Source organism: Pectinophora gossypiella, chromosome 4 (assembly GCF_024362695.1).
Source record: "Pectinophora gossypiella chromosome 4, ilPecGoss1.1, whole genome shotgun sequence".
Lineage (NCBI taxonomy): Eukaryota > Metazoa > Arthropoda > Insecta > Lepidoptera > Gelechiidae > Pectinophora > Pectinophora gossypiella.
The window spans coordinates 3,831,307-3,856,999 of record NC_065407.1 but is presented as its reverse complement, the minus strand read 5'-3'; the positions used below and the strand labels follow the sequence as shown (position 1 = coordinate 3,856,999).

At 37.6% G+C, this 25,693-nt stretch overlaps 1 protein-coding gene and 1 long non-coding RNA gene across 3 annotated transcripts in view; one reads left to right on the top strand and one right to left on the bottom strand.

Annotated features, from left to right (window-relative positions):
- Nucleotides 1-25,693, top strand: part of LOC126366372 (uncharacterized) — a 68,142-nt gene that overhangs the window by 23,676 nt on the left and 18,773 nt on the right. The gene's annotated exons all lie outside the window — the stretch shown is intronic.
- On the bottom strand, nt 252-25,693 carry LOC126366292 (trimethyllysine dioxygenase, mitochondrial). 2 transcript variants are annotated; one of them, XM_050009382.1, is made up of 9 exons: nt 25,597-25,687; nt 24,016-24,127; nt 23,393-23,492; nt 22,868-22,980; nt 11,277-11,494; nt 8,906-9,081; nt 3,287-3,514; nt 1,564-1,697; nt 252-426 (listed from the first exon to the last, which is right to left on the bottom strand). In XM_050009382.1, the coding sequence occupies exons 2-9, from the start codon at nt 24,035-24,037 to the stop codon at nt 290-292; spliced, it is 1,128 nt and encodes a 375-aa protein (XP_049865339.1). In that variant the 5' UTR covers nt 24,038-24,127; nt 25,597-25,687; the 3' UTR covers nt 252-289. The 2 variants fall into 2 exon arrangements, with proteins under 2 accessions (XP_049865339.1, XP_049865340.1); XM_050009383.1 differs by lacking the exon at nt 24,016-24,127 and having other exon boundaries at nt 254-426; nt 25,597-25,693.

Genomic DNA, 25,693 nt, shown 5'->3' with positions numbered 1-25,693 from the left:
AATGTCTCATCCGCCTAAAACTACTGCTAAAATGATTATTCATGTAGATAGCATATAAATAGCAAAAAAAAGTACACAAGAATTTGATTTAATTTTAAATATGTGTGCAATAAAGTATTTTATTGTTATTTTAAATATATAGATTATATATTATTATCTTTCATAAAGTACTTACTCTTCATTCGAAATTGAAATTAATAGAAAGTACTCGTACAAAATAAAAGGCTTGTTAATATTTCAATATTATTATTGAATGTTATGAAACAGTTATAGTTCAAATAAAGCTTGTTTATTGGATGAGCTTCAAAGCACGCGCTTTGTCCAACCAATCAGAACGCGCCACGTAACTGCCACACAGCCGCCGCTTGCCAGAGAATCCAGTCCTACCATGCAGAACTCTGAAGTTATCCATGGCCATGACTATTCCTGTAAAACATAACACAACATAAGCTCACGTCCCAATTGGAGTAGTCAGAGGTACATCCATCGCAACATGAACTAAGTACCCTCACCTCACCCAGCATTCTTTCTTATTTCTTTCTGTTAGACCAACGCGAGAGGTGGTGAGCCGTGTAGCCGTCTATAATGGTCGGACCAATTCAAATCAAATACACTTTATTGCACAGAAGTTAATAAAATTGCCAACCACCAATTGTTTACCAACTGTGTTATTGAAAAAATAATAAATTAATAACTCATTGGTGCAAGTCCGGTATTGAGGTTCGAACCGGCCGCCCCGTTTGAGAAGAAAAATATACTTACAGCTATATTCAAAACTCAAATTCAAAACTCGTTTATATTCAATATAGGTCCATCGGAGAACATTAGTTGAAAGTCAAGATGTTATTTTACATCTACTTTATAACCCCAATTTACTACCACTTTGAAACATGTTGACTCTTATGGCTCAACAACACGGTTAATGTTATAAAATAATTGTACAACATTATTAGCAGATCAGGTTTTCTCTGTGGGCGGTCAGCAAAGAAAAAAACATTTCCTTCTTACCATCCAGAACATGTCCACTAAGAGCCCTATCTCACTATGATCTTAAGTTAGTGCAACAGCAATTGCACCACCAATAGTTGACACCAACAAGACACTAAAGTAGCGTTTAAAATACAACTACATACATGGTGTCCTAGAATGCGAAACGGCCCTAAGGAATCCTAAGGGGTCCTCCTTAACCTGACGAATCATTTATGACGGCTTCTCTTCTACATAATTATATTGACCTATTAAATAGCCAATTTGTAGCTTTGTAATAAATTACCTTGAAGATTTTCAAATATTAATCCGAGGAATGTTTCGTACCGAAACGAAAGTATTTATTTAAGGTTTGAAATTATTCCATTCATTCCTTTTATGTTATAATTGGAAGATGATGGATGATTTACTTATTTTATGCTTATTCGAAATTGAAGATTTGTAAGATCCATTTAACAATATAATTCCAAAATATTTTTTTCAAGGATTGTAAGACAGAGTATTTTATTCATCTTGCGTGGTGTTATGGCTCGTGCGGTCGATGATCGATCGAATATATTTACATTCATACTATACCGGGCTTTAGTTTAAACTGCCATTGGTTCGCTGGGTCTTGATAGTAGCGGGCTAGGCTTCGCAAGGAGCGATAGTAGGACCTACATTCTTCACTGTTGGCGAACGCCATTGGAGATCTATCGTAGACGTTGAATCTGGAAAATAATAATTTGACTAAATACCTAATCATTAAGTTTAAAAAAAATCTTGTTTATAAAAAAAACAAACGTGCCATTAAAAAGGAAGACTTGAAGATTATTGAAATCACGGTGTGCGTGCGAATGGTATTTTTAAAACTGATTCTATGCCCTACAGTGCGCTATATTTTTTGTGAACATTGTTTTCGGTTCAAACTGCATGAAAAACAAGTCTTTCAAACTCCGATAACGACTAAAGTAATGGCCATAAAGAATCCATAGTGATAAATGTTCTGAATTTAGGGCAAGCTGCCAGACCGACGTAATACCTATGTTTTTTACGTTGGCCAGAACTTTGAGGTTTAAGCCTAATACGAATGATCTCTTTTTAGTATTCATTTTCATTCATTTCACAGGAAATGTGTATGAGTAGGTTGGTATTCATAAATGCATAAAACTGATTCATAATGATATACAAGTTATATGAATAACCAAACATAACACTACTAGCAACAATGTTGTAGATAATATCTCAACAAGAACATAAATGTGAAATGAGAGCCAAGTTCAATATTATGAAACACATAGGTATATGCCTTGGTTGTTGACTTCAACGACAAAAGAAATGAGATCTAAATGGGTGCCAAGTTCAATGGTCAGTCCTGAAATTAAGTTCAATGGTCAGTCCTGAAATTAATTTATGACAACATAAAATATAATTTCTTCTTATAATTTAAGAAAATATATTGTAGCCTAAGGTCTGATTTGGATAGTTTTCAAAGCGAATACGTGTAATATTACACACGGTGCTGCTCGAAAGTTCTGTTACTTGAACTTGGCTTGACACGCTACCGCGTGTTTAGATATTTTACAGTGTTTACTTAACTCTGATCCAATCTTCGACCTTCTTGTATAGTCAGTAAAATGTATTGGTCAATTGTAGGTGCTACTCTAAACCGGCGAGTAGATATGCATGAAGGTTTTAATGATAGAGGAAGGATCGACAACGCATTTAGTGAAACACTCATTTTCGCACCAAATGATGCAAGAGCAATTTGTTAAAAACTATTGTCCAATTTTAAAGACAAGCTTTCGATTTTATCCCATTGTGGTAATCAGAGTTATATCTATCGCAAGATGAACTTGAGTACTCACACCTCACCGAGCTTTCTGTTCCTAGTTTTTGTTTGCTTCGTTTGCAAGTGTATAAATTCATACCTACATGTTCTTTATTTATTGTATTTGTTCGAGCACGATATTATGTTACAAATTGGAAGCAACGTGTACGGACAAACCAAAGTTGGTTTTTGTTGCACCGTCAACTGTAAAAAATGTATTAAGTACTGTACTTATTTTTAATAAATAAATAATACTCTATTTTTTTTAAATAATATAGGCTTGCGTTTGGCCACAATCACACCTGATGGTAAGTGACGATGTTGGTTTAAGGTGGATCACGCTTACCTAGCAAATGTCTATTCGCTCTAGAGCTGAAGACTCTAAGATTATAACGAGTTGGAAGAACAGATGACAGTAGACAGTCCTTTGCTGTCCTCATCAACATATCTAAATGACAACCTGTTCAATTAATGAAATCAGTTAGTTACCTTATCTGAACAAGATCCTTAGTTTTATCATCAACTTTAATAACTGGTGCTTTATATTTGTGATGATGACCTTCTTCGATGTACTCGGCTTCTACATCGAAGGTTGAGAGGAACTTGAAGTCTTCAGGACTTTCGTCTTTCAATCGATTCGCTCCATAGAAGCCATCGATGAGAAGTGTGTCTCCTCCTGTGCCGTTGGAATGCTCTAAGCAATGAAGAATTTGCAACCTAGAATAACAAAAGAACACCATAACAACATACCTACCAGTACCAGTTGTAGATATACGTACTTAGTAATTAAAGTAAGGTTCATGGTACCCAATAGAAAAACGATACAATATATCAGATTATAGTATTAGATTCAAGATGTCCAGTGTCTCGGGTTTTTGATAATTCCATCACTCTACTCTACTTCAAGTTAAGGTACAGTGTCTAGCCCAAAGCGTACCTACGTTAGTTAACACAAGCTCACGAATATATCCCAATTGGGGTAGTCAGAGGTACATCCATCGGAAGATGAACCAAGTACCCACGCTTCACCAAACTTTCTGCTAGACTAAAATGACAGATGGTGAGCCGTGTCATGGTTCATAATGGTCGAGCATTTTACTGAAAACTGACTTCGTTTCAAACAAATCTTCTCTAGGGATATTAATACTTAATAACTATGAACCTTATGGTGACCAGTGTTAAACCCATCGGCTTTATAAAGGTCCAACATGTCAACAAACATCTGAACGCGTGGTTTTTTTAATTCGCGGGGACCATGGATCAGTAAACTATCTTTTCCAATAAAAATTGGCTATATAAGCCACATGCGAGCACATAAACGTCTGAGTTGAAGCAGTCGCCGTAGCCGAAATTGTCTGGATTACCATCATCATCATCAAATATTTATATGGTTTCTATATATAAAATATATGTTGTGTTGGGAGCCGTGGTAGTCCAGTCGGACGAACGCCTGACTCTCATTGTGTGGTCGCAGGTGCTAATCCAGCACGAGTTTGTTTTCGAATTTATGATTGGATTATAAATGGTTATAATTATTATGATTAAACATCGTGAGGAAACCCACTAACCCCAGAAATCGTGTTTTCGGAATTATGTCACCTAACCTGTTGGTTTGGCTTTCCCTTCGGTTTGGAAGGTCAGGGCGACAGTCGCTTCTGTAAAAATCGGGATCTGGCTAATCTTCAGTTTAGACAAGCAAACCCCATGCAAAACGGGATAACGCTAAGGAGATGATGAGGAAGCGATGAAACAAACCAAAACGGTCGAGTCACTCTCAAGTGATGCTCCCATACTTGGATTCTTAATTATGAAAGGATATATGTAAAGGACGTATATAAAACACACCTTAGCAATGAAACCTCACATTAACCCCAAGTACGGTCACGGGCATTAATATGTATACACTTTGGTAACATGTTACATTAACTTTTTTGACAAATTGAACTGTAAGTCTCACTAAATGTCAAATATGTTAGTGCGACAGAGTCCTAAAGTGGGTACATTATATTGCTCATGACTGTACGTATATCGCTGATCTCACGCCAACAGCGAACGATGCAACCGCTATGGAGATGACATAGGGTTGTTATCACGTTGTTTTTCATGTAGTCGAGTTTCACCGCATCAGATCAAGAGCACTTTAACTTGTTTCTTGCGTTAAGTCAATGTTTGAATTCGCACGTTTGAAATCTGGAATGTTTGTTTGTGTAAACGGAAGTTTTGCCCACACTGGCAGCATTGATTGATCGAGGTTTTGCACGCGCTCTATTACGTAAGCACTTAATGAAAGTTCATGGGATGAAGCTAATACACGGGATGTGAGCAAAAACCTGTTGATAGTCTTGCATTTAGAGAAAAGCTTGGTGTCCTAATAATAAATGGTCAAACGGATAAGTTCTAACGGGATATATTATATTGGCACTTCACATTTTCACCAAAAATGTATGAAAAATACGGTTTTTTTAATTCGAATAAGACCTAAGATATTGACCCTACAGCTTTGGTGCCATAATAATAAATGCTCAGACGGATCAGATCTAGCGGAATATAGCAAAATTATTTTTTGGCCGGCACTTTGACTTCTGGGCCGAAATCCGATGATCTCCTTTGTGATGATGATGATAATTTCTACACGATAAAACGGGCAGGAAGGAGGAAGGAGAGAAGCAAGGAGAGAGAGAGATAGAAATATATATATTTATATATATATATAGCTTACCTGTACTGTCGAATTTATTTATAAGACAACCTATTAAAATGAGATACATTTTATAGATACTGTCCTGTGAAGTCACCATAAAAGCGTAGCGTAGATGTTTGTTCATTAGGCAGTGTCTAGTAATGGTTCCCGTTGTTGCTGCTGGGTGCATGAATTCAGACATCAACAAACAAATGAAAATTACAACAGAACTACTCGGAGCCGTTTATCCCGGTAATTCTGTTGGCAGTACTGTCAAAACATAATTACTGATTAATAGAACTGTGCAACAGAACTGGTGGGCGTAAACTCATAAAAGCGGCCAAACGTCGCACACATTGTTAGGTACTTAATTAAATTAAATTCGAAAACAAGTCGAACAGTAAAATGAGATTGATTTTTGATCATCTTAGATGGGCTTCTTTTTCGAGTATTTTATTATTTATCTTTGTCTCAGTCAAATACCCAAATATAAGTTTAAATATAAGGTGAAAACCTAACCCTAAACCTCATTCATTTGTTTTCCTAATGTTTCTTACTGCGGTTTATTATTGTATATTTCTGCAGATAGCAATCGCTGTACAAATCAAGTGTCGTAATGATGTCGTAGAACAGGGAACTTAAAGTCTCTTTTGTATAAATTATATTTGCAATAGCTTGTCCGTTTTTACAAAACACTGTGAAACTATGAATACTAACCTTTTGTAACCTATTGTTTATTTTTTTCAAGCATTTCACTACACTAAACGCAAGTTTCAATTTCATCCATGTAATAACGTCAGCCAAGCTTCACAAAGGAGATTTCGATATCACCCTGTATGTTGAACTGAAAGGAAACTTTTAGCTTGCGTCTCTGGTGTGGTTACAAAGTGATTAAATTTAGTTAACGTTGTTGTAATTTTGTCAACATCCAAATCGAATCAAATACATTTTATGCACAGAAATTAATTTTGCAGACACACACAACTTCCCTAAAATTGGGGGGGACGGGACGTTTGTATGGAGCGTTCCGCAATTTTCAAGGTAGAAAGCTAAAAATTGGTATGCGGAGTGAAACGTGCATCATTTTTTTGTGGAAATCTGCCCCCAACCCTTTCAAGTAGCAAGCTAAATTTTCGTACCTACATTAGGAAAGGGAAACCGAGTTATATCGAATTCAACGCGAGCAAAACCGAGGACAAAAGCTAGTGTTAAAAAAGAAGAAAAAAAGATCAAAGCTCTGTTAATGCATCGTGGAACCATTTCCTTTTGTTTAATGTAAGTGAATGTTGAAAAGAAAAAATACTTTGTTGTTAGTTTCCTTCCTGAAACGTAATTTAATTGCCTAATAAAACCATCTTATTCACAAATAACCTTTGTTATAGACCCCGACATCGATACGGCTACTGTAATGTAATTTTATCCAATTCGCACTAATTACCATCAAATTGTACAACAAAATCCATTTTAAACCTATATAATTTCCTTTTACGCCGACAAATTGGGACAAAGATCTTTTTTACGACGTCGTTATCGCCAGTTTTACGTAAATCCTAAAACCAATTTGATTATCGAATAATAAAAAGACAAAGTGTAATCGCCGTTCATCTTCACGGATGGACGCTTTAATTTGAGAAGTATGCTTACATTAATATCTTGAGTTTTTCCATAAAATTAACTTAGCGCCCTCTTTCCATCTACTTACTTTCTTATAATTTATTCTTAGGTAAACCGGAACACAATTTAGTATTCTATTCTTAAAATTATTACCGGGTGAGAGCGTTGAGACTCTCCAATACGGCCAATTACGCAGCGAATTTCATTCGAAGCAAATCTAGAATAAACGCAGCCTTTTCTTCAGAAGTGATAGATTAGTCCGATACAGCGATGTGATAGGTTTGCATTTACAGAAGGTTGATACATAATGAGGCACATTTTGTACATACACCAAAACGCAGTATTCCTTCCAAGATAACTTATGAAATCTGATGTATATAGACGTAAAATTGCTTATGAATAATATAATAACCTCAAGCTTACACGTGATAACAACATCACTTTTGAAACGTGCAGTAACGACCAGTCTCGTGGTAAAAGGTGAAGGCGTGTTCAACACTTTTATTCAAAGTGAAATTGCTTGTAGAGAAGCAATTTTTCTATTTATATGTAACTGTTGGGTCCCGTAACCGCTATTACTCGAACCCAAGAAAAGCTGAATAGGACTGCCGTGAACGAATTGCTAAACAGAACCCGAAAGCACGCAACAACTAACAAGAGAAACCTTTCCGAATGCTCTGTGAAATAATAATGATGGCAGGTCTTGAAAGGCGTAAAGAGGTGCTTAATAAATAACGTTTTTCTTCGATGAATTCAAGTGATGAATGAAAAAGGGAGGACAAGAAAAAATAGGACCGTGAGTTTTAGAACGATTATCATTTAATTAAAGACGACAGCGAATAGAAGGACACAACGATGATTGATTCACTTATGTTCCGTCGCAGCCTTAATGTGATTAGCACATTTAAAAAATGGCTGAAGCAAAAAATTGTGATGCGCTGCGGAAAGGTCAGACGCGAGATCATTTTCCTTGAATATTCATTATCTAGGTACTTAATAATTCTTGGCAGAATTTAAGAATCCAATAATGCTATTTATTATGTTTATTATTTGCTGTTTTTTAAATGCTTCCACATACCTAAAATAAGTACAAGATGACGCGTCTGAGGATGCTCAAGAATACATTGGTGCGAAACGGCTATGCCATCAGAGATGCGTGTGTTGCTGTCGATTCCATTATGATACAATAAGGGATTTTCCAGGCCACGGTCCCCAAAAAATATATAGATAGCCTGGAAAGACCCTCATTATATTACGAATGGATACGATACCAATGCTCGCGGCGCGTGAGCTGAGAAAAAAAAACTAGGCTGACAGTTTTCTTTGAAAACCGACAAGAGTTCGTCGTTGACAATTCCTCGACGAACAGATGACGACGGAATAGAGGTAATATTTAAGAAATCGCATAGAAGCACAGAATTTGGAGAAAACATCGATCACGCTGAGAATGGGTCAGTATAAGGGTTCTGTAGAGTTTGCTGTTGCGAGCTGATTAATCGCTTCTATTACTACATTAATCTGGTCAAGTATTTCCTTTGTTCAGAAATATCACTAATATATAATAAAGTTTCACGTTCTCAGCGTTAAAGGAAAGCATCGTGAAGATACCCACATTCATGAGAAATACATTTACGGAGGTATGTGACCTAACCAGTATTGGGCTGGTTTTCCCTTCGCGGGTTAAAAGGTAAGACAGACAGTCGCTTCTGTAACAAACCGGTCCTGTCAAATCTTCAGGTTACGTAAGCGGACTCTGTGAAAAACGGGATAACGCTAGGGAGATGGAGATGGATATGATAAAGAATTGTACCCACCCAGCTGCTTCAGTAAAGTATGTGTTGTCATTATGCACTGCTAAGGGCAGATTGGTATACGCGGTGTCGGCGTGGTCAGCTCTCGTGGTGAACTCCCACATACCACCGAAAATTGTGTGTTGAACGCCACCCAGAGCCGTGCATACTTTCTCTGTAGCCTCCACTGTCGGTTCAACCTGAAACAAATACATCATACACACGTAAACAAACGAACACACTTATGCGCATATTTACTCTACACCTAGAAGTTTTATATTTGTTAATTTTAAATATCAAGATCGTAGTAAGTGGAACTCCGTGCTGTCTACCTACCCCAACGGGAAATAGGCGTGATATTATTTATACAGAGTGTTACTGTCATCGTAACGAATACTGAGGGGAATCATTCAGCTCATAATCAAAAGATTCAGAGTTAATATCAAGTGGAGTTTTCCGAAATCACACAAACGAAATCGTATTCTGGTCCCTGCGATACAAGCTGAGCTTACTGCAGGGACCACCGCATATCTAGAACAGTTGATCATTTTATAGTGGTCTGTATTTTATTGTATAATTATATGTCTACATGTTCAATATACGATCATTTTATGACTCTCATTTTAGGTACTTACTCTATATTAGCTGTTAAGCTGTTCTCATACGGCACCAGTATAGGCTGTTGGCACCGACATTGTTGGCCATCAAGCGGTCGCCAAGTACGCATTGACTTGTATAAAATCCGTCGATGCCTAACACACGAACACCGTCTCGACGCGAGGGGCACCGTTAAAAAACCCGCGTCATATAAGAATCGCCTTACCAACGATAGACACTTCGAGTTTATCTGTTTCATCTAAGCCGCTGGATCGATAATTTCCATAGGTACATTATAGATGCGCGATGATGGATGCTTAACGCCCTGGCCCAGGACAACCCGGACATTGACCTGTACAGCTGTTTGGTTGCCAAATTCACAGATGTAGCATTTCGCTATTGTTCTAGTTAAAATAGAGGTAATAATAATTGTTATGTATTATGTGTGTTTGTTTCAGTCGAATTGGTTTTAACTGTAATGGCTGAATGTAAAACTGTAAAAATAAAATAAAAAATAAAAAGATAAATCGAAATCCAGTGAGGGATCCTGACGTAGTGTATTTTCTAAGAATATAGTTACTAAGTATTTATACTTAGCTAGAGTACCAGCTTTCGATGACCCTACAAACTCCACAATCCACAGACGAAGTCGCGGGCGGATAGACAGTCTCTAATAAACGCCAAATGACCAGTACGGCACGTTTCCATTCAATTTTCTGTCCTTTATTGAAAACCAATATTTATGGGTAAACTACCAAAATACACCTAAGTGCCTAGGCTTTAAGATAAATCCGGTACGAAAGCGGTCTAGCGATTTGGAAGCGAGCCAACTAACTGAAACGGTTTTCAATTTTGAAAATAGTGATATTAGAGGTCTTGAAAATCTGGGGATAATTATGCCTGGGTGTAACTTACGTTTATTAAAATGTATATGTTAAATTTTCTACGTGTGAGTTGTGTTGTGTTGTTATTAAGCCTAGAGCAACTATTTATTTGTCCTCATTTCTGTATCTTGTATCCTGTGCGCTCAATTAAGCTGTATACTGGTATACAGGGTGTTAGTGACATCGTAACGAATACTGAGGGGGATGATTCAGGCCATGATTCTGAGTTAATATCAAGTGGAATTTTCCGTCACAAAATTATGTTTTTTTTATTATTTTCAATTCTGTACTTTTGCGATGGAAAATTCCAGTTGATATAAACTCAGAATAATAAGCTGTGTTTCCTCCCTTAGTATTCCTTACGACGTCACTTACAGAAACCAGGAAATATTTATTTATTTATTTATTCACAATGCACATAGTCATTACCGGCAATCCCAATTCGACTATGTAATGCAATTTTACTTAAATATTATAAACCCAAAAGTTTTACAACAAAGTCTGTGAATTTCGTCAACGAACACGTAAATAGATCGATGTCAGTATGGAGTACGCAGATAGCATTAATGATCTTTAGTTCGCGCACTACTGGAGCACAGCTGCCGAGGTTGGTTGATTATCTATGGTCCAAATATGAATTCAAATTAAAAATCGCTATCAGTGGTTTAGAGCCCCAACCGGGCACCGAAGCCGTCACACTACGGCGTAAGTCACGCGTTTTCCAAACAGGGCTATAATGGATTAAAAAAAGTATAATATCTCATCTTATCTTAGAATCGAACTCCTGACCATGAGCCCTACAACGCACTTACCACTAACCACTACACTTACGTGGCCGTTAACTATCTTAAACGTTCTAGATTGCTCGCATATATTCCAGTATTATCACCACTAGTACAAATACATTTACATACCCCTTCAATCAAAGCCACTCCATAATCAAGAAGAGACCTGAACACGCTACGGGCGACGTCCACAGAGCTAAGAAACTCATCGACACGGACCCTTGTTATTTTATCGGCGATATTGCCATGCCAGAGCATAGGCTTGAGTCGGCGACTGTCGCTCCATGTCTTGTAGTCGAATTGTTGCAGAAATTCTGCGCTGTATACCGATTTATGTTTGTCTTCCCCTGAAAAGGCAAAATATAACTTTAGCTGCCCACTGCTTTGCACACATAGCGTACCTATGAGTGTACTAATTATAAATAATTTATTCATAAAAAATATATATATCGAGGGTTGAAAGGCAAATGGGTTTAAGCGACATTTTGTGAACTTTACAGGAGAGCCATTTAAAGTTTTATTTTTTCGAAAAAAAATCATATAAAAAAAACTACTGAATCAAAAGTGTTCAAAATGCTAAGAATTATTTTAAATTAAACGTTGCACAATTCTGTATTTATTTGGTTGGAAAAACACATCAGTTATAGATTTTAGAAGTCGCTTAATACAAAATGCCTCAATTGAACTTGTTCAATACATGAACATAAATATTGAAAGTGTATAACAACTTTTTATTTTTATAGTTTTAAAATGGTAACTTTAGTATTTTTGTAATGTGGCAACATTGCCATTTGTCTTTTCTCTCTTCTTGACAATGTCTTGCGAGCGGTCGGACGTTGTCCGATCTTAAATTAATATTTTTACAATAGTGAAATCCATATTTCCAAGTTACTTTGTTTTATTTACAAACATAAGTGGTCCTTCGAAAATTAAAATAACAATCAGTGACCTGTGATGTGTTTTCGTCGTGTTACGCCGAGTGATACTTGTGCGTGGTGGTTGAACAATGTTCTATTGCCCCGGCGAAATCCTCGCTCAGTACATTGTTCTGGGCGATTACAGAATCATTTCATCGAAGTTGCTACAACGATGGTTGTGGTTAAAGTCGCAAAGTATGTGCGACTTGGATTGCAGTTCAACAATATGGATTGTGGGTAAACTTAGCTACCCACGAGCCGGTATGTGAAACCATTATTTTTCCTTTCCAAATATATTTCTTCGTGTCTACAATGTTGGCACTACTGACGGATACTGGCGCGAGGCCATCTTACATGAACTGTCACTGTGTATCTGACATTTAATATTGACAACTGCTGTCAGTCGTCGTGTTGTTCGGCTTCAACTTCAATTTTCTATACATCTGGAACTTACGATTACAAATGTTTTGTGCGGCTAATATTAGTGCGTTTTGAATAAAAAGTGATAACAAGTGTTGTCCGTTGTGCGTTCTTACTTCTTCATACGGTTCTATAATAAAACACAATGGAAGAACTTAAAAAACTTAAACTTTATCGCGGCTCGTGTAAAGGAGCTTTGACGCGAATTCAAAACTTTGTTGATGACCAGGTGAAGCTTTCCTCAACCACCTTGGATGTTTTACAAGCACGGAAGGATAAGCTTGTAACATTGTTGCAGCAATATGAATCCATTCAGGTGGATATTTTAACTTTGGACGAAAAGGACTCTGAGGATGTTGGTATCTTTGAAGATGCATATTATTCCACACTAGCTAAGCTCAATGAAGCTATTAGAACGAAATCTGAGCCTTCTCAATGTACCATGGACACTTCCAAACTTCCAAATGTTGAAATCCCAATATTTGACGGACAGGACTTCACAAAATATAAACCATTTTATGAATTATTTGTTGCTGTTATTGATAATAACCGAGCATTGACGGATGTCCAAAAACTATTTTATTTGCGGAAGTATCTAAGAGATGACGCGTTATCTATTATAGTCAACTTACCGCTTGTTGGCAAATCCTATAAGGAGGCTCTCGAATTGTTGAAAAAACGTTATGACAATAAAACACGTTTGATTTGTAATCACATAAATTTAATTTTGGACATACCGACAATGCAAAAGGGTACGGCGGCCTCTATAAGGACTTTTGTCTCCCTAGTTAAACAGCAGTTTTACGCTTTAAAAAATCTTGACGAACCAGTTGATAACTGGGATCGCTTGTTGTTTTGTGTTCTTTCTAAAAAACTTGACTTGTATACGAACAGGGCCTTTCATTTGGATCGTAACCCTGAAATGTTGCCAACAATGGCAGAATTTTTATCCTTTTTAGAAAAGCGTGCTATGGCGCTGGAGGATACTATCCCCCTAAAAGGGCATATTTTGGAAAATAAGTCAAGGCCTGCCATGCGGGTTGCCAATTTTTCCGCACAGTCACCAATGACTTGTGCATATTGTCATAAAAATGATCATGCAATTTTTAATTGCCCACTGTTTAAGATGGTCCCTATAGAGACCCGTCTGACTTTTGTTAAAGATCACAAATTGTGTTCCACATGCTTAAAAGGTCATGCAGACAATGTCTGTAAATATAAATTCAAATGTAAGATTTGCAAACTGTCTCATAATACACTTTTGCATATTGATGAAAAACCTGTATCATTGTGTTCAAACAATAATATTTCAAATTGTAATATTTTGTTACCTACTGTCAAGGTTCAAGTCACAGACAAACATGGTCGTAACATTATTGTTCGAGCTTTGCTTGATAGTGGCAGCCAGGCTTCTTTTATCACTACTTCTCTGGTTGAAAGGTTGTCCTTGGCACCTTCTGCTCAATCTACCAATATTATTGGTATTGGAAATAAAGCCACAAAAATTGACAAGGTTGTCAATCTGCCAATACATTCTTGTGTGCATAAAAACATAAAGTATGATCTTGATTGTTTTGTTGTTGATACCATCACAACACCACAGCCCCAACAAATCATAAGTATTTCCAAGTTAAATATTCCATCAAACATTCAACTGTCAGATAGTGATTTTAATATTCCTTCTGAAATTTCAATTCTGTTGGGAGCTGACATTTATTTCGACTCATTGTTGAGTGGCTGTGTAAAATTGTTGGATGGGCCTGTTTTACAAAATACAGTTTTTGGCTATATAGTTGCTGGTAAGACAGGCTTAAATAATATTAATTTGTGCTCAAACTTAGTTTCAAATTTTGTTATTTGTGACGAAAGAAAATTAGAAGATATTATGGAGAATTTTTGGACAACCGAGAAAGTGTCTGATCCAGCTGAGACAAAAATTTTAGATGACTTTCAAAAGGCAGAGACAATATTTACTCACTCTATGCAAACGGTGGATAATACATTTTATGTAGATATGCCCTTAATTTGTGATAAAGATCAGTTACAACTTGGAGACTCGTTCTCGGTTGCCCTGCAAAGGTTCCTTTCATTAGAACGCAAATTGCAACAAAATCCGATATTATTGGACGAATATAGAAAGTTTGTAGAGCAGTATGTAGAACTGGGGCATGCCAGGGAAGTTGATATTGGCTCTAATGATGTGTATGATGGTATGGTTTATTTCTTGGCTCATCATGCTGTCTTCAATGAGGATAGCAAGACCACAAAATTAAGGGTGGTCTTTGATGGAAGCATGAAGTCTAAAAGTAAAATATCATTAAATGATGTCATGCTGAATGGCCCGGTTGTGCAGGCCGAGTTATTTGACATTCTTCTATTATTCCGCACATATTTATTCATTTTGATATGTGATGTTGAAAAGATGTTTCGATGTGTTCGCATCAACAGTCACCATACAAGTCTTCAGAACATACTTTGGAGAGATCATCCCAGTGAGCCCATACGTTGCTTGCAGTTGCAGACTGTTACCTACGGTTTGAAGGCCTCTACCTTTTTGGCCACTCGGTGTCTGGTAGAGCTTGCTAATAGGCATAAAGACAAGTTCCCTCTTGCTGCACAAGCTATGTTATCTAATACGTACGTCGATGACGTACTTGCCGGTTGTGACAATGTGGAGCAGCTTGAAAGTTTAAAAACTCAACTTATAGAGTTACTCAAATTGGGTAATTTTAACCTTCACAAGTGGTGTTCTAATCACCCTTCGGTCTTGCAGGACATTCCATGCAAATTGAGATATTTTGAGGATATTGACCTTAATAAAGACAACATAATTAAAGCCTTAGGTCTGAGGCATGATGTTGTTTTTGATAACTTTTATTTTCAGACTCCACCACAATGTGGTGAGGATATGAGTACAAAAAGAAATGTACTTAGTTACATAGGCAAAATATTTGACCCATTGGGCATTATAGGGCCTATTATTGTTGTTGCAAAATTGATAATGCAACAATTGTGGTCTATTAAAATTGGTTGGGACGATGTCCTTCCTACGAAATATGTCCAACAATGGGACAAATTTCTTGCTTGTTTAAAATTGATGGACAAGATTTCAGTTCCAAGGTTCATGCTGTGTGATAGTTTTACTTATATTGACTTGGTGGGTTTTGCTGATGCTTCTCTGAAAGCTTATGGCTGTTGCCTTTATTTAATGTTGCTGTTATTGATAATAACCGAGTGTTCAAGTGAACCTCCTTTGCTCTAAGTCCCGTGTGGCGCCGTTGTCCAAGATACTTACCATTCCCAAATTAGAGTTGAATAGTGCTCTTCTCCTTGCCCAGCTAACACAGAGGGTTAGTAAAATTCTTACCTCCAGGTTTCCACACTCCATTCATTTGTTCAGCGACTCACAAATCGTACTTGCTTGGATTCAGTCGGGTAGAATAAAGGCTAATACGTACGTGAATAATAGAGTTCAGCAAATTGTTGACCTTACCGACAAATCGTGTTGGTCCTATGTCCGCTCCTCTGATAATCCGGCAGATCTTCTCTCGCGTGGCGTAGACCCGCAACATCTTCAGGGTAATACTCTGTGGTGGCATGGCCCTCAATTTTTATTATGTTCGGACATACTTCAAGAAATTCCAGTCAATTCTAATGAACCTGATGTAGTGGATGATGAAATTCCTTGTCTTCTACAAAGTGTAGAGCAGTCTCTACCTTTTGATTTACTAGAGAAATTCTCAAGTGTGAACAAACTGCAATGTGTTATTGCATACATTTATAGATTTTACAATAACACACTCAAAAAAGATGTCGTTAAGGATTTGGCATTGACTCCTAAAGAGTTAGATCTTGCCTTGTCAGTTATTATTCGTTCTGTACAACGTAAATATTTTTCAGAAGAGATTTCTTCCATTTTGAACAACAAAAAATTTAAGTCAGGTATTAATAATCTGCATCCTTATATTGACGCTCATGGGTTGCTCCGCGTGGGCGGGCGACTACAAAATGCTGGTATCCCGCAAGATAGAATGCACCCTATTATATTACCAAAGAATTGTCACATAACCTCTTTAATAATTGAAAGAGAACATCTTCGTTTGTTGCACGCCGGTCCCAGGCTAATACTTAGCTCACTATCTCAGAAATTCTGGATTGTTAGTGGCATCCGAGAGGTCAAAAAGGTATTGCACAAGTGTTTGAAATGCGTTCGCCTGAAGGCTGATACTGCACGACAGCTTATGGGCTCTCTGCCAGCAGAAAGGGTTACGCCTACAAGGCCATTTCAGCATGTCGGGATTGATTTCTGTGGACCTTTTAATATAAAAGTTTCTCGGATTCGGAAACCACTTGTCACTAAGGGTTATGTGGCAGTGTTTGTATGCTTTTCGACTAAGGCTATTCATGCCGAACTTGTATCGGATCTCACCACGCCTACTTTCTTGGCATGCCTCAAACGCTTCATTGCTAGGCGAGGCTTACCTTCTAAGATTTTCTGCGATAACGCAAAAACCTTTAAGGGTGCTCAAAACCAATTAAAAGAATTGTATGACTTGCAGTCATCAAGATCTCATAGAGACTCGGTTTATAACCTTTGTAAAAGTAACTGCATAAAATTTATGTTTATACCCAGCTACTCCCCTGAGTTTGGGGGCCTTTGGGAAGCCGGGGTCAAGAGCATAAAATACCACCTCAAGCGTGTTATTGGAAACCTATGTTTAACGTATGAGGAGTTTAACACTGTAATAGTACAGATTGAGGGTGTTCTGAATTCTCGACCTCTGCTTTCCAACCCCAGTGAAGGTGGTTATTTGACCCCAGGGCATTTTTTAATTGGTACGGCTTTGTCTAGTTACCCCGAGGTGGACTTATTGGAAATTCCAATAAACCGTTTAAAATTTTGGAAAGTTGTTTCTAAAATTAAACAAGATTTTTGGCGTGCTTGGTCATCTGATTATCTTACTCAACTACAGAGCCGTCCCAAATGGAAACATAGCTCTCCTAATTTGAAAATAGGTGACCTTGTACTTGTTAAAAACTTAAACACCCCACCTTTAGAATGGCCTATGGCCAGAATTGTTAAGGTTTTCCCAGGGAAAGATGATAATGTAAGAGTGGCTGAGGTCAAATTTAATAATAAAATATATTTAAGGTCTATAGCTAAGTTATGTCCTCTTCCTATAGAGTGATGATTGTACTCTAAGAAACCAATATTCACCTGTGGACAGTGGCTGCTCAGTTTATTGACTGGCAGCTGATCCCAAGACATTGTCGTAGGGCTGGCCACAGGCGAATGTCGGCATTAATTTTATCATTATTAACAATGATAACTATTCACATAGGTGGATAAGTAGAGTCAGTAAAGATAGCAACTTTGTTTGTTTTTTAACTACTGATTAGTAAATTTACTTTGCACCTTTAACTGTAATTTAGCTTCATAATCTGGGCTTCTGTGTTTAAAGATTAATTTGCTTCTCTGTTAACTTGCCTGCCCAACTATGTTCAATACATGAACATAAATATTGAAAGTGTATAACAACTTTTTATTTTTATAGTTTTAAAATGGTAACTTTAGTATTTTTGTAATGTGGCAACATTGCCATTTGTCTTTTCTCTCTTCTTGACAATGTCTTGCGAGCGGTCGGACGTTGTCCGATCTTAAATTAATATTTTTACAATAGTGAAATCCATATTTCCAAGTTACTTTGTTTTATTTACAAACAGAACTAAATTACAGTTGAAGGAAAAACGGTTGATATCCACTAGAGCCAAATATTGGCTAAAAGCAAAATGCTTTAAGAGACCTCTCACTTATTAGTTTGACTAAAGCTAAATGAGTTAAACGACTTCTTAAAAAAAGAAGACTAGAGGCAAATCAGCTTAACCTCCATAAAAGGTTATATGACAGGGAAGGAAAATATCTTAAGTGACCATCCGCTACTAATTTCAATTGTATGAAATCCAAATATTAGTAAGATCGGAAATAAAGTCGGTCCTTAAGCCGTTTTTCCTGGGAGAGATTTTAGTCGGGCAAGGCATTTAGAGATATTTGTACCTTACAATATTAGGAAAAATCACGGCGGATATAATGAGTAAATCGATTTAATTAAGAAACAGGATCTAGAATATAACCATAAAGATTGTTACACATGCTTAATTCGACTTTTTAAGTATATGGTAAACCGCGTATGATGGCGGATGACAGATGACTGTCACCAACTGAATGCGGGCAATAAAAGAAACAAATAGCTTTGAAAAAGTCTTAATATGCTTATACTCTGTGCTGAATTTAATCTCACTATCACAACCTGTTTCCGATTTACTGAAAAATTTAAGACCACGTGGCTGGATGCAAGTTCCAAGCACTGGCTCCTACTAGATGGTACGCGGTACTAGGACAGACTGCAGTGAAGTACTGATTGCTCTCATATTAAGAGGCGGCCAGGGGTGGGTAGATCAGCGACTTGTTTGATCAAAATTTCTGTTACATTTGCGCCTAAAACCTCCACTTCGAGCTGGCCATAAGATACCGTCGAAGTTGACAAACAATAACAGAACTTGATCATGCTTTTAAAGCCGAGATACGTCGGACATCGCAGCAGACACATCTGTCGATGAGATAATATAGATGATAATAATAATAAATAGATGGTGTTCCTTTGCCGAGCATTTTTATAGCTGTGCTCTGCTCTACCGAAGTTATTGGTTGGTAAACCAGACCGCAAAACTAAGATTGGTGCGATGGTTCTAACGTGAAAATCAGCTCGTGGGGAACTACAAGCGGGCTTTTCTGTCACCATATGTCTCAAAAACAAATGCCAGGTGGAATAAGCTTGTGAAATTCAGCTCTATGCTGATTCCTATCAATCCAGTTCCGGTAGATTTTCGACAGCTTCAAGACTGTTTTCGGCCACAAACTTTGAAGAGAGTTTCAATCTACAACAAGGAAAAGACCCAACGCCTCACTGATCAGAAAGACTTATTAGCAGCGCTTTGGACACATTTTAACGATGTCTTAAATCCCAATAGTAATCCCAATAGTGACTTGTTTGTTACAACATATCGGTCGAGTTTGTTACAACATGGTCGGGGGTTTCGCTTAAGATCTAGCGGCACCCCCGACCTTTGAAGAACTTCTTACCGCGCTAAGAAGGATGACGAATACCAACACATCAAAAATACCATCTGAACTGTATAATATGCCAACACATTAATAACTGGTTATACAAACTCATCCTGAAGATATGGGAGTCAGCTGCTGGAATGATTTTAGCCTTCTTCCTCTTTGCGAGTCGATGGCGATCGATATTAAATTTTAGCCTTAACGTTATTCTATCCCGTGATGCAGAAAAGGTACTTCCGGAAACCCAATGATGATTTTGTCCGGACAGAGATATGGGGGTACGGTTTTGTTATTAAACAGATTCAGGCCAAAAGGCTTGAACAACATCGGCCTTTGTTATATGCTGCGTGAGGCTTCACGCGGCTTGTGGATTGCTCTAAAGAAAACAGATTGTCCTGAAAAGTTATGACTTATCCTGATACGACAATATCATGACGACATGATGACGACAGTTTGATTTCAGAACAGAACTTTCAGAACTTTTCAGAGCTATTCGTCGTTACCTACGGCGCGAAACAAGGCTATGTCATAACACATGGAGCCATGGTTCGTAGTCTATTTTCTTTATATATCGCTTCTGTATCACGCATAAGTGGGATACTCTGTGGAATTGTTATTTATAGCTTAATTGAAATTAAGGCTAAAATGAATAAGATCATTTTTGATCTCTCACGTCTCACATCTATGCGTCAGTTAACCAAACTGGCCGAGGAATGGCCGATTGAATTAAGTCATACACCAGAATATTTATAGTTTTGTGCAAAACCCTTTTAAAATAACCATCCAGAGGATGCTCCGGGGATGTAGCTTCTTCCAATGTTGCTTTAAATGGTGCTGAGCTGGAGGAAGTTTCAAAATTAAAATATTTGGGTTCTCAAATATGAAATGACTCCAAAGTCATCGAAGTTGCCAGCCCGGATAACAGGTGCGGTGGCAGCCTTTGGAAAACTTAAAATATTAGTGTACAAAGTCTCAGCGGCGCGTCTAAGGTCCATCCTTCGCATAAAGCGGCAAGATGGTTTTCCAATAACAGAAGTATTACGTCGTTCTGGCATATTCGGAATAGAAGCTCTCATCATAAAACATCACCTACGATGGTGCGGTCACGTCATGCGAATGGATGACAGAAAGGTTTTCTATTTCGAGGTGTCTAGAAGGAACTGTAAACAAGGTGAACAATACCTGCGGTACAAAGACGTACTCAAGCGCAACCATGTGGCTTTCAACATGCCAACTGATAGTTGGGATGAGTGTGTCTGAACCTGGAATAGCGCGTGATATAGTCCTCGAAAATCTTAGTCCAAGACGCCAAATACGGAAAACTCAACGGAAACCTTCCTACAATTACACGGTAAGCTCGGCTGGCCAGCTTGATTGTATGCCATGTTACCAGATCTTCAATTCGAAGTTCGGTTCCGCTAGCCAAAGTCTACCACAACAACGACTTGGGATAGACACAAATAGAAGTCACCATCAACGGATACGGCTTGGGTGACATGATGACACGCACACTCCCGGTCTTCCCAATCGTAATTTTTAGCTGTGTGAACCGCCCAGCCAGGACCTGCCCATACTTATTTTGATATGTTGAAGTGATGCGGGCACAAGGTTTCATACAAAATTGCGATGACTGAAATGTTAACATTATTTCTTTTTTGTTTTGGAAAAACGTTTTAAGTCCTTTCAAAAGAAAATGATAGTTGTTTTATACGACAAAAAATTTAAAAAAATGTAGCATAAATAGCTGAAGTCAAATTCTATGAATATTTTCGGTAAAGGCAAAACAGTTCAAGTGCCAATTTTACTTTTAAACTGTCGAAGGCAAAACGGTTGAAGCGACAATATTTATAAAATCTGGATTAAAGCAAAAAGATTTAAGCGCCAAATCTATTTTCGTTTCGTCTAAGGACAAATGATTTAACCGACTTATCTATAACAAAACACTGTCAGGGAAAACGCTTTAACAGACTTCAAATCATGAAAATGAAAAGACATAACAGCTTATGTGACCGACTCATATCCCGGAATACGACTGATTTGCCACCCGCCCAGAATTTTGTGCATTTTTTTGTCGGTTAAAACACGGGTTTTTAAAAATGTACCCAAAGTGCTAATTGGTTGAAGCGCCAAAAAGTAGCTTCGATTGATCTGAAACCAAGATCAGTCGACGCGGAAAAAATCGCTGATTCCGAATATATATATAAGTCAGTTTCGCCCAAAATGTCGCTTAAACCCATTTGGCTTTCAACCCTCGATATATATACTTCCTAATGTCAATCAAAAATTGTACGGTGATAATACCCGAAATTTTGAAATTATTTATTGGGTGGTAAGCCAACTGTGGCAACTGTCACTGGATAGTGATAAAAATATATAAAATTGACATAAGGTGACATGTCAATTACATATTTTATTAAACACAATCGCTTGCTTCACGTTCTTCGTTAAGCAATAGCTATCTGCCTCGACGCATGAGATTATTTAATAGCATCAATGCTGAGTGTGATGTGGGGGGTTAAAATGGCCACATCGAAGCAATGCATCTAAGAAAGCAATATTGCTATTTGACATAATGTTTGCATTGCGCACTTACTTTTATATGCGCAAATGTCAAATTGCAATATTGCTTTCTTAAATGAATTGCTTCGATGTAGCCATTTTAACCCCCCTGTTTTGCAGTAGCAATAAATGTATTAAATCATTGCTTGCCAGTGGTCATTGCAGTTCCTAGTTAGGTATACTATTTTGTTTAGGTAAGCTCCCCGAATAAAATAAAATTAATAACTGGATCTGTTACATGGACAAACACACAATTTTCTTACCGATTCCAAAACCTCAGGGACTAATAGTTCCAAATGAATATTTTTACTCTCATTGTATCAAGCGAAGGTTGGTGCTAGAGCTGGCAGGGGAAGACCTAGAAGGACGTACATTGACCAAATTGGAGATGTCCTTAGTAAAGTTCAGTACGATCTACTCTGAACCGACGTGCGTGTATGAAACGATTGATGAATGTGGAGGAAGCAAGAGAAGAATTCCATAGTCTCTGCTTACCTCGGTGGGAAAGTAAAAAAGGCGTGAGTTTATGTGTGTATGTCTCTTGCCGTTATGAGCATTTGTGGTCAAACGCGAATCTATTTACAATATGAAAAATTATTGTGAATTGTTATTGTCTATTTTATATAATGTGTATTTTTGTTTTGACTGTAATGTTTATTACGAATAAATGATTTTTTATATGAAAAAATGTGGGTACTCACATGTCACTGTAACACTGTATTTATCGTATTGAAATTCGGTGATCTCCACCTCGGGTATATCTAGTATGTGCTGAGCTCTCTGGTACGTATCAGCGTGGTAGCAATTTGAGCACCTGCATACAAATTATTGCATAACTTTAGTGACGAAATGACATCAAAATTCAAACGTGCTTTGGTATAAAGCCCTTCATCAAGTCTCGCTAACACAGTTCACGTTTCACTAACGCAGTTGGCTCGACCATTATAGACGATACGACTCACCACCTATCACGGTCTAACAGAAAGCTCGGTGAGGCGTGGGTAGCTCATCTTGCGATGGATGTACATCTGACTAGTCACTGTCGTGAGTTGTGTCGGTTCTGGCCAAGTATTTAATGCCATCTGCGGCAAATCTACAATAAGTCACTTATAATAAGGTATGAGGTATGAGGTAGAGGAGTAGATAGTCAAATCTTATTATGAGTTTGGAATTATAAGCAGCAACAAGATATATTTTTTTTGTGAAAGTGTGAATCAAATGCTTACCTGCAATGATCTCTCAGCCAACAATCTTCAAACCGTATACATTTCCCATCGCCAAACTCTACGCCCAAAGCTCTGTCTAACAGTTTTACAGATCTTATATCTGAAAAATGAAAATAAATATTTGAATAATATCAAATTACACAACATTTGAATAAAATAAAAGTATGCACTATAGATTTGAGTGTTCGTGTTTATACGTTCTGACATATAGTGACTGTTACTAGGGGGGTTAAAAAGGCCACATCAATTCAATCAGAAGCAATTCATCTAAAAAAGCAATGTTGCAATTTGACATTTGCGCATATAAAAATAAGTGTGCAATGCAAATAAATGTCAAATAGCAATATTGCTTTTTTAGATGAAATGTGGCCTTGTTAACCCCCCTGAACCCACACACACAAATAAACAGCCTATATACGTCCCACTAATGAGCACAGACCTCCCCTCAATCAACCGGAGGGGATATGGAGCACATTCCAGCATACTCCACTACGCTGCATGAACACAATAATGGTTAGAATTAATAACTTCTGCCAATTGATTAAAATTTTAGCTAAGCACAGGTTAAAAATTCTATCTATCAAGATAGACCCTGAGTTATAATGACCACCCCTATTTTTTACCTCTTTCTGATAAAGTATGCATATAACCCGGGTGCTTTCAAGGCCAGCGTGAACAGGCACCTTCTGGGCGAGCTCGTTCCATCTTAGGCCTCGTCAATGCCTTCGGGCAAGTCTGGTTCCAAGAGCAAACCCATCAAAGTTAAAAAAAAGTATCTAAGTAACTAACGTGCTTGATAATTATTTATTAATCTGTGCCAATAGCCAATTTTTTGGCAAATACAAAGTGCCAGATAATTTCTGAATAGGTTTATTAGCAGTACCACTTATCGGGATATTCGGGTGCTAACTAATATACCTACTTATTTAGCACTTTTGCGTTGAAATAAAACTCGCCATATCGGGATTGACAAGAAAACTGTGAAATTTTACACCATTCTAACGTTATATTCGATTCCGGGATTGTTTTTATCAAAATAAATCGGTAATGACTTCCGTGGTCCAGTGGTTGAGCGTTGTGCTCACGATCCGGAGGTCCCGGGTTCGATTCCCCGTGGGGACATATCCCAAAAAAATACTTTGTTGGCCCTAGTTTGGGGAGGACATTACTGGCTGATCACCAGATTATCCGAAAGTAAGATGATCCGTGCTTCGGAAGGCACGTTAAGCCGTTGGTCCCGGTTACTACTGTCACTACATGTCAGGGGGCTTTGGCGGCTCAATAGTAACCCTGACACCAGGGTTCATGAGGCTGGTATTCCACCTCACAATCCACACGATAAGAAGAATAGCTATCGTACTTTTATGCCATTTTATGAAGTTTATTAATAGGCAAATAATCGCATGATTATCCGATCACTACTAATTACAGCTCAGATCAAGACGTAATAAAACGCGCTCTACAAAAACATAAGTGCACGACTATTTTCCAATGGGGTAGTCAGAGGTGCATCGTAAGATGATCTAAGTACCCACACTTCACCAAGCTTTCTGTATGATCAACGTGGTTAGCTGTATAGTCTATAATGGTCGAGCCAGCTGTTGTTGTAAGACCGGTACCGAGATTCGAACCGGCGCACCCCTAAATACGCTCTAAGCTAAGTAAGTAAGCCTATATTAATTTATTATTTGCAAAGGTAAAAAATGAGCCCTGCGAAGTGGGAATATTCTCTCTCTCTATTTAAGAGCTGCGCTCTTGTCGGTGGAGTAACCGCCATTCCTCTCTTCTTCCCTCCAAAACCTTCACCTCCCGATACGACACGACCTGCACCTTCTCTTTTATTTGTTTCATAAATGTTATCCTAGGTCTACCCCTTCCTCTCTTCCCTTCAATTTTTCCTTGTATAATGTTTGTTATAAATGAATCGTGTCGTATCAGGTGGTCAATCATATTTCCTCTCCGGTTCTCTATAGTCTTCAAATAATAGGAATATTATAAGGTAATTAATATTTAAATGCAATTAGTTGTTAACGACGACCACCACTAAACATGTTGAAAGCGCGTACGTAAAAAATATCGAGAACGCAAAAACATTGTAAATTTATTTGATTAAATTTTATTAAAACAACAGAACGTACAAATATATTTAAAAAACAACTTAGGATGATCAAAAAAGCCGTCGTTAACAGCAGTTAATCACTCACCGTACATATTCTCCTTGTTTAGTGACGTAAACAATAATTATTTAATACTACAAAAACCATACAATAACGTATCGCACCAAGAAGTGTAGAGTCCAAA

Excerpts from the sequence above, each read along its gene's own strand:
- LOC126366292 (XM_050009382.1), bottom strand. The coding sequence starts at position 24,037 with ATGCATACTTTATCAGAAAGAG. Across the intron at positions 23,493-24,015 it reads GCATACTTTATCAGAAAGAG|ATATAAGATCTGTAAAACTG; the intron begins GTAAAAAATAGG and ends TTCATTTTTCAG. Across the intron at positions 427-1,563 it reads GCAGTTTAAACTAAAGCCCG|GAATAGTCATGGCCATGGAT; the intron begins GTATAGTATGAA and ends TATGTTTTACAG.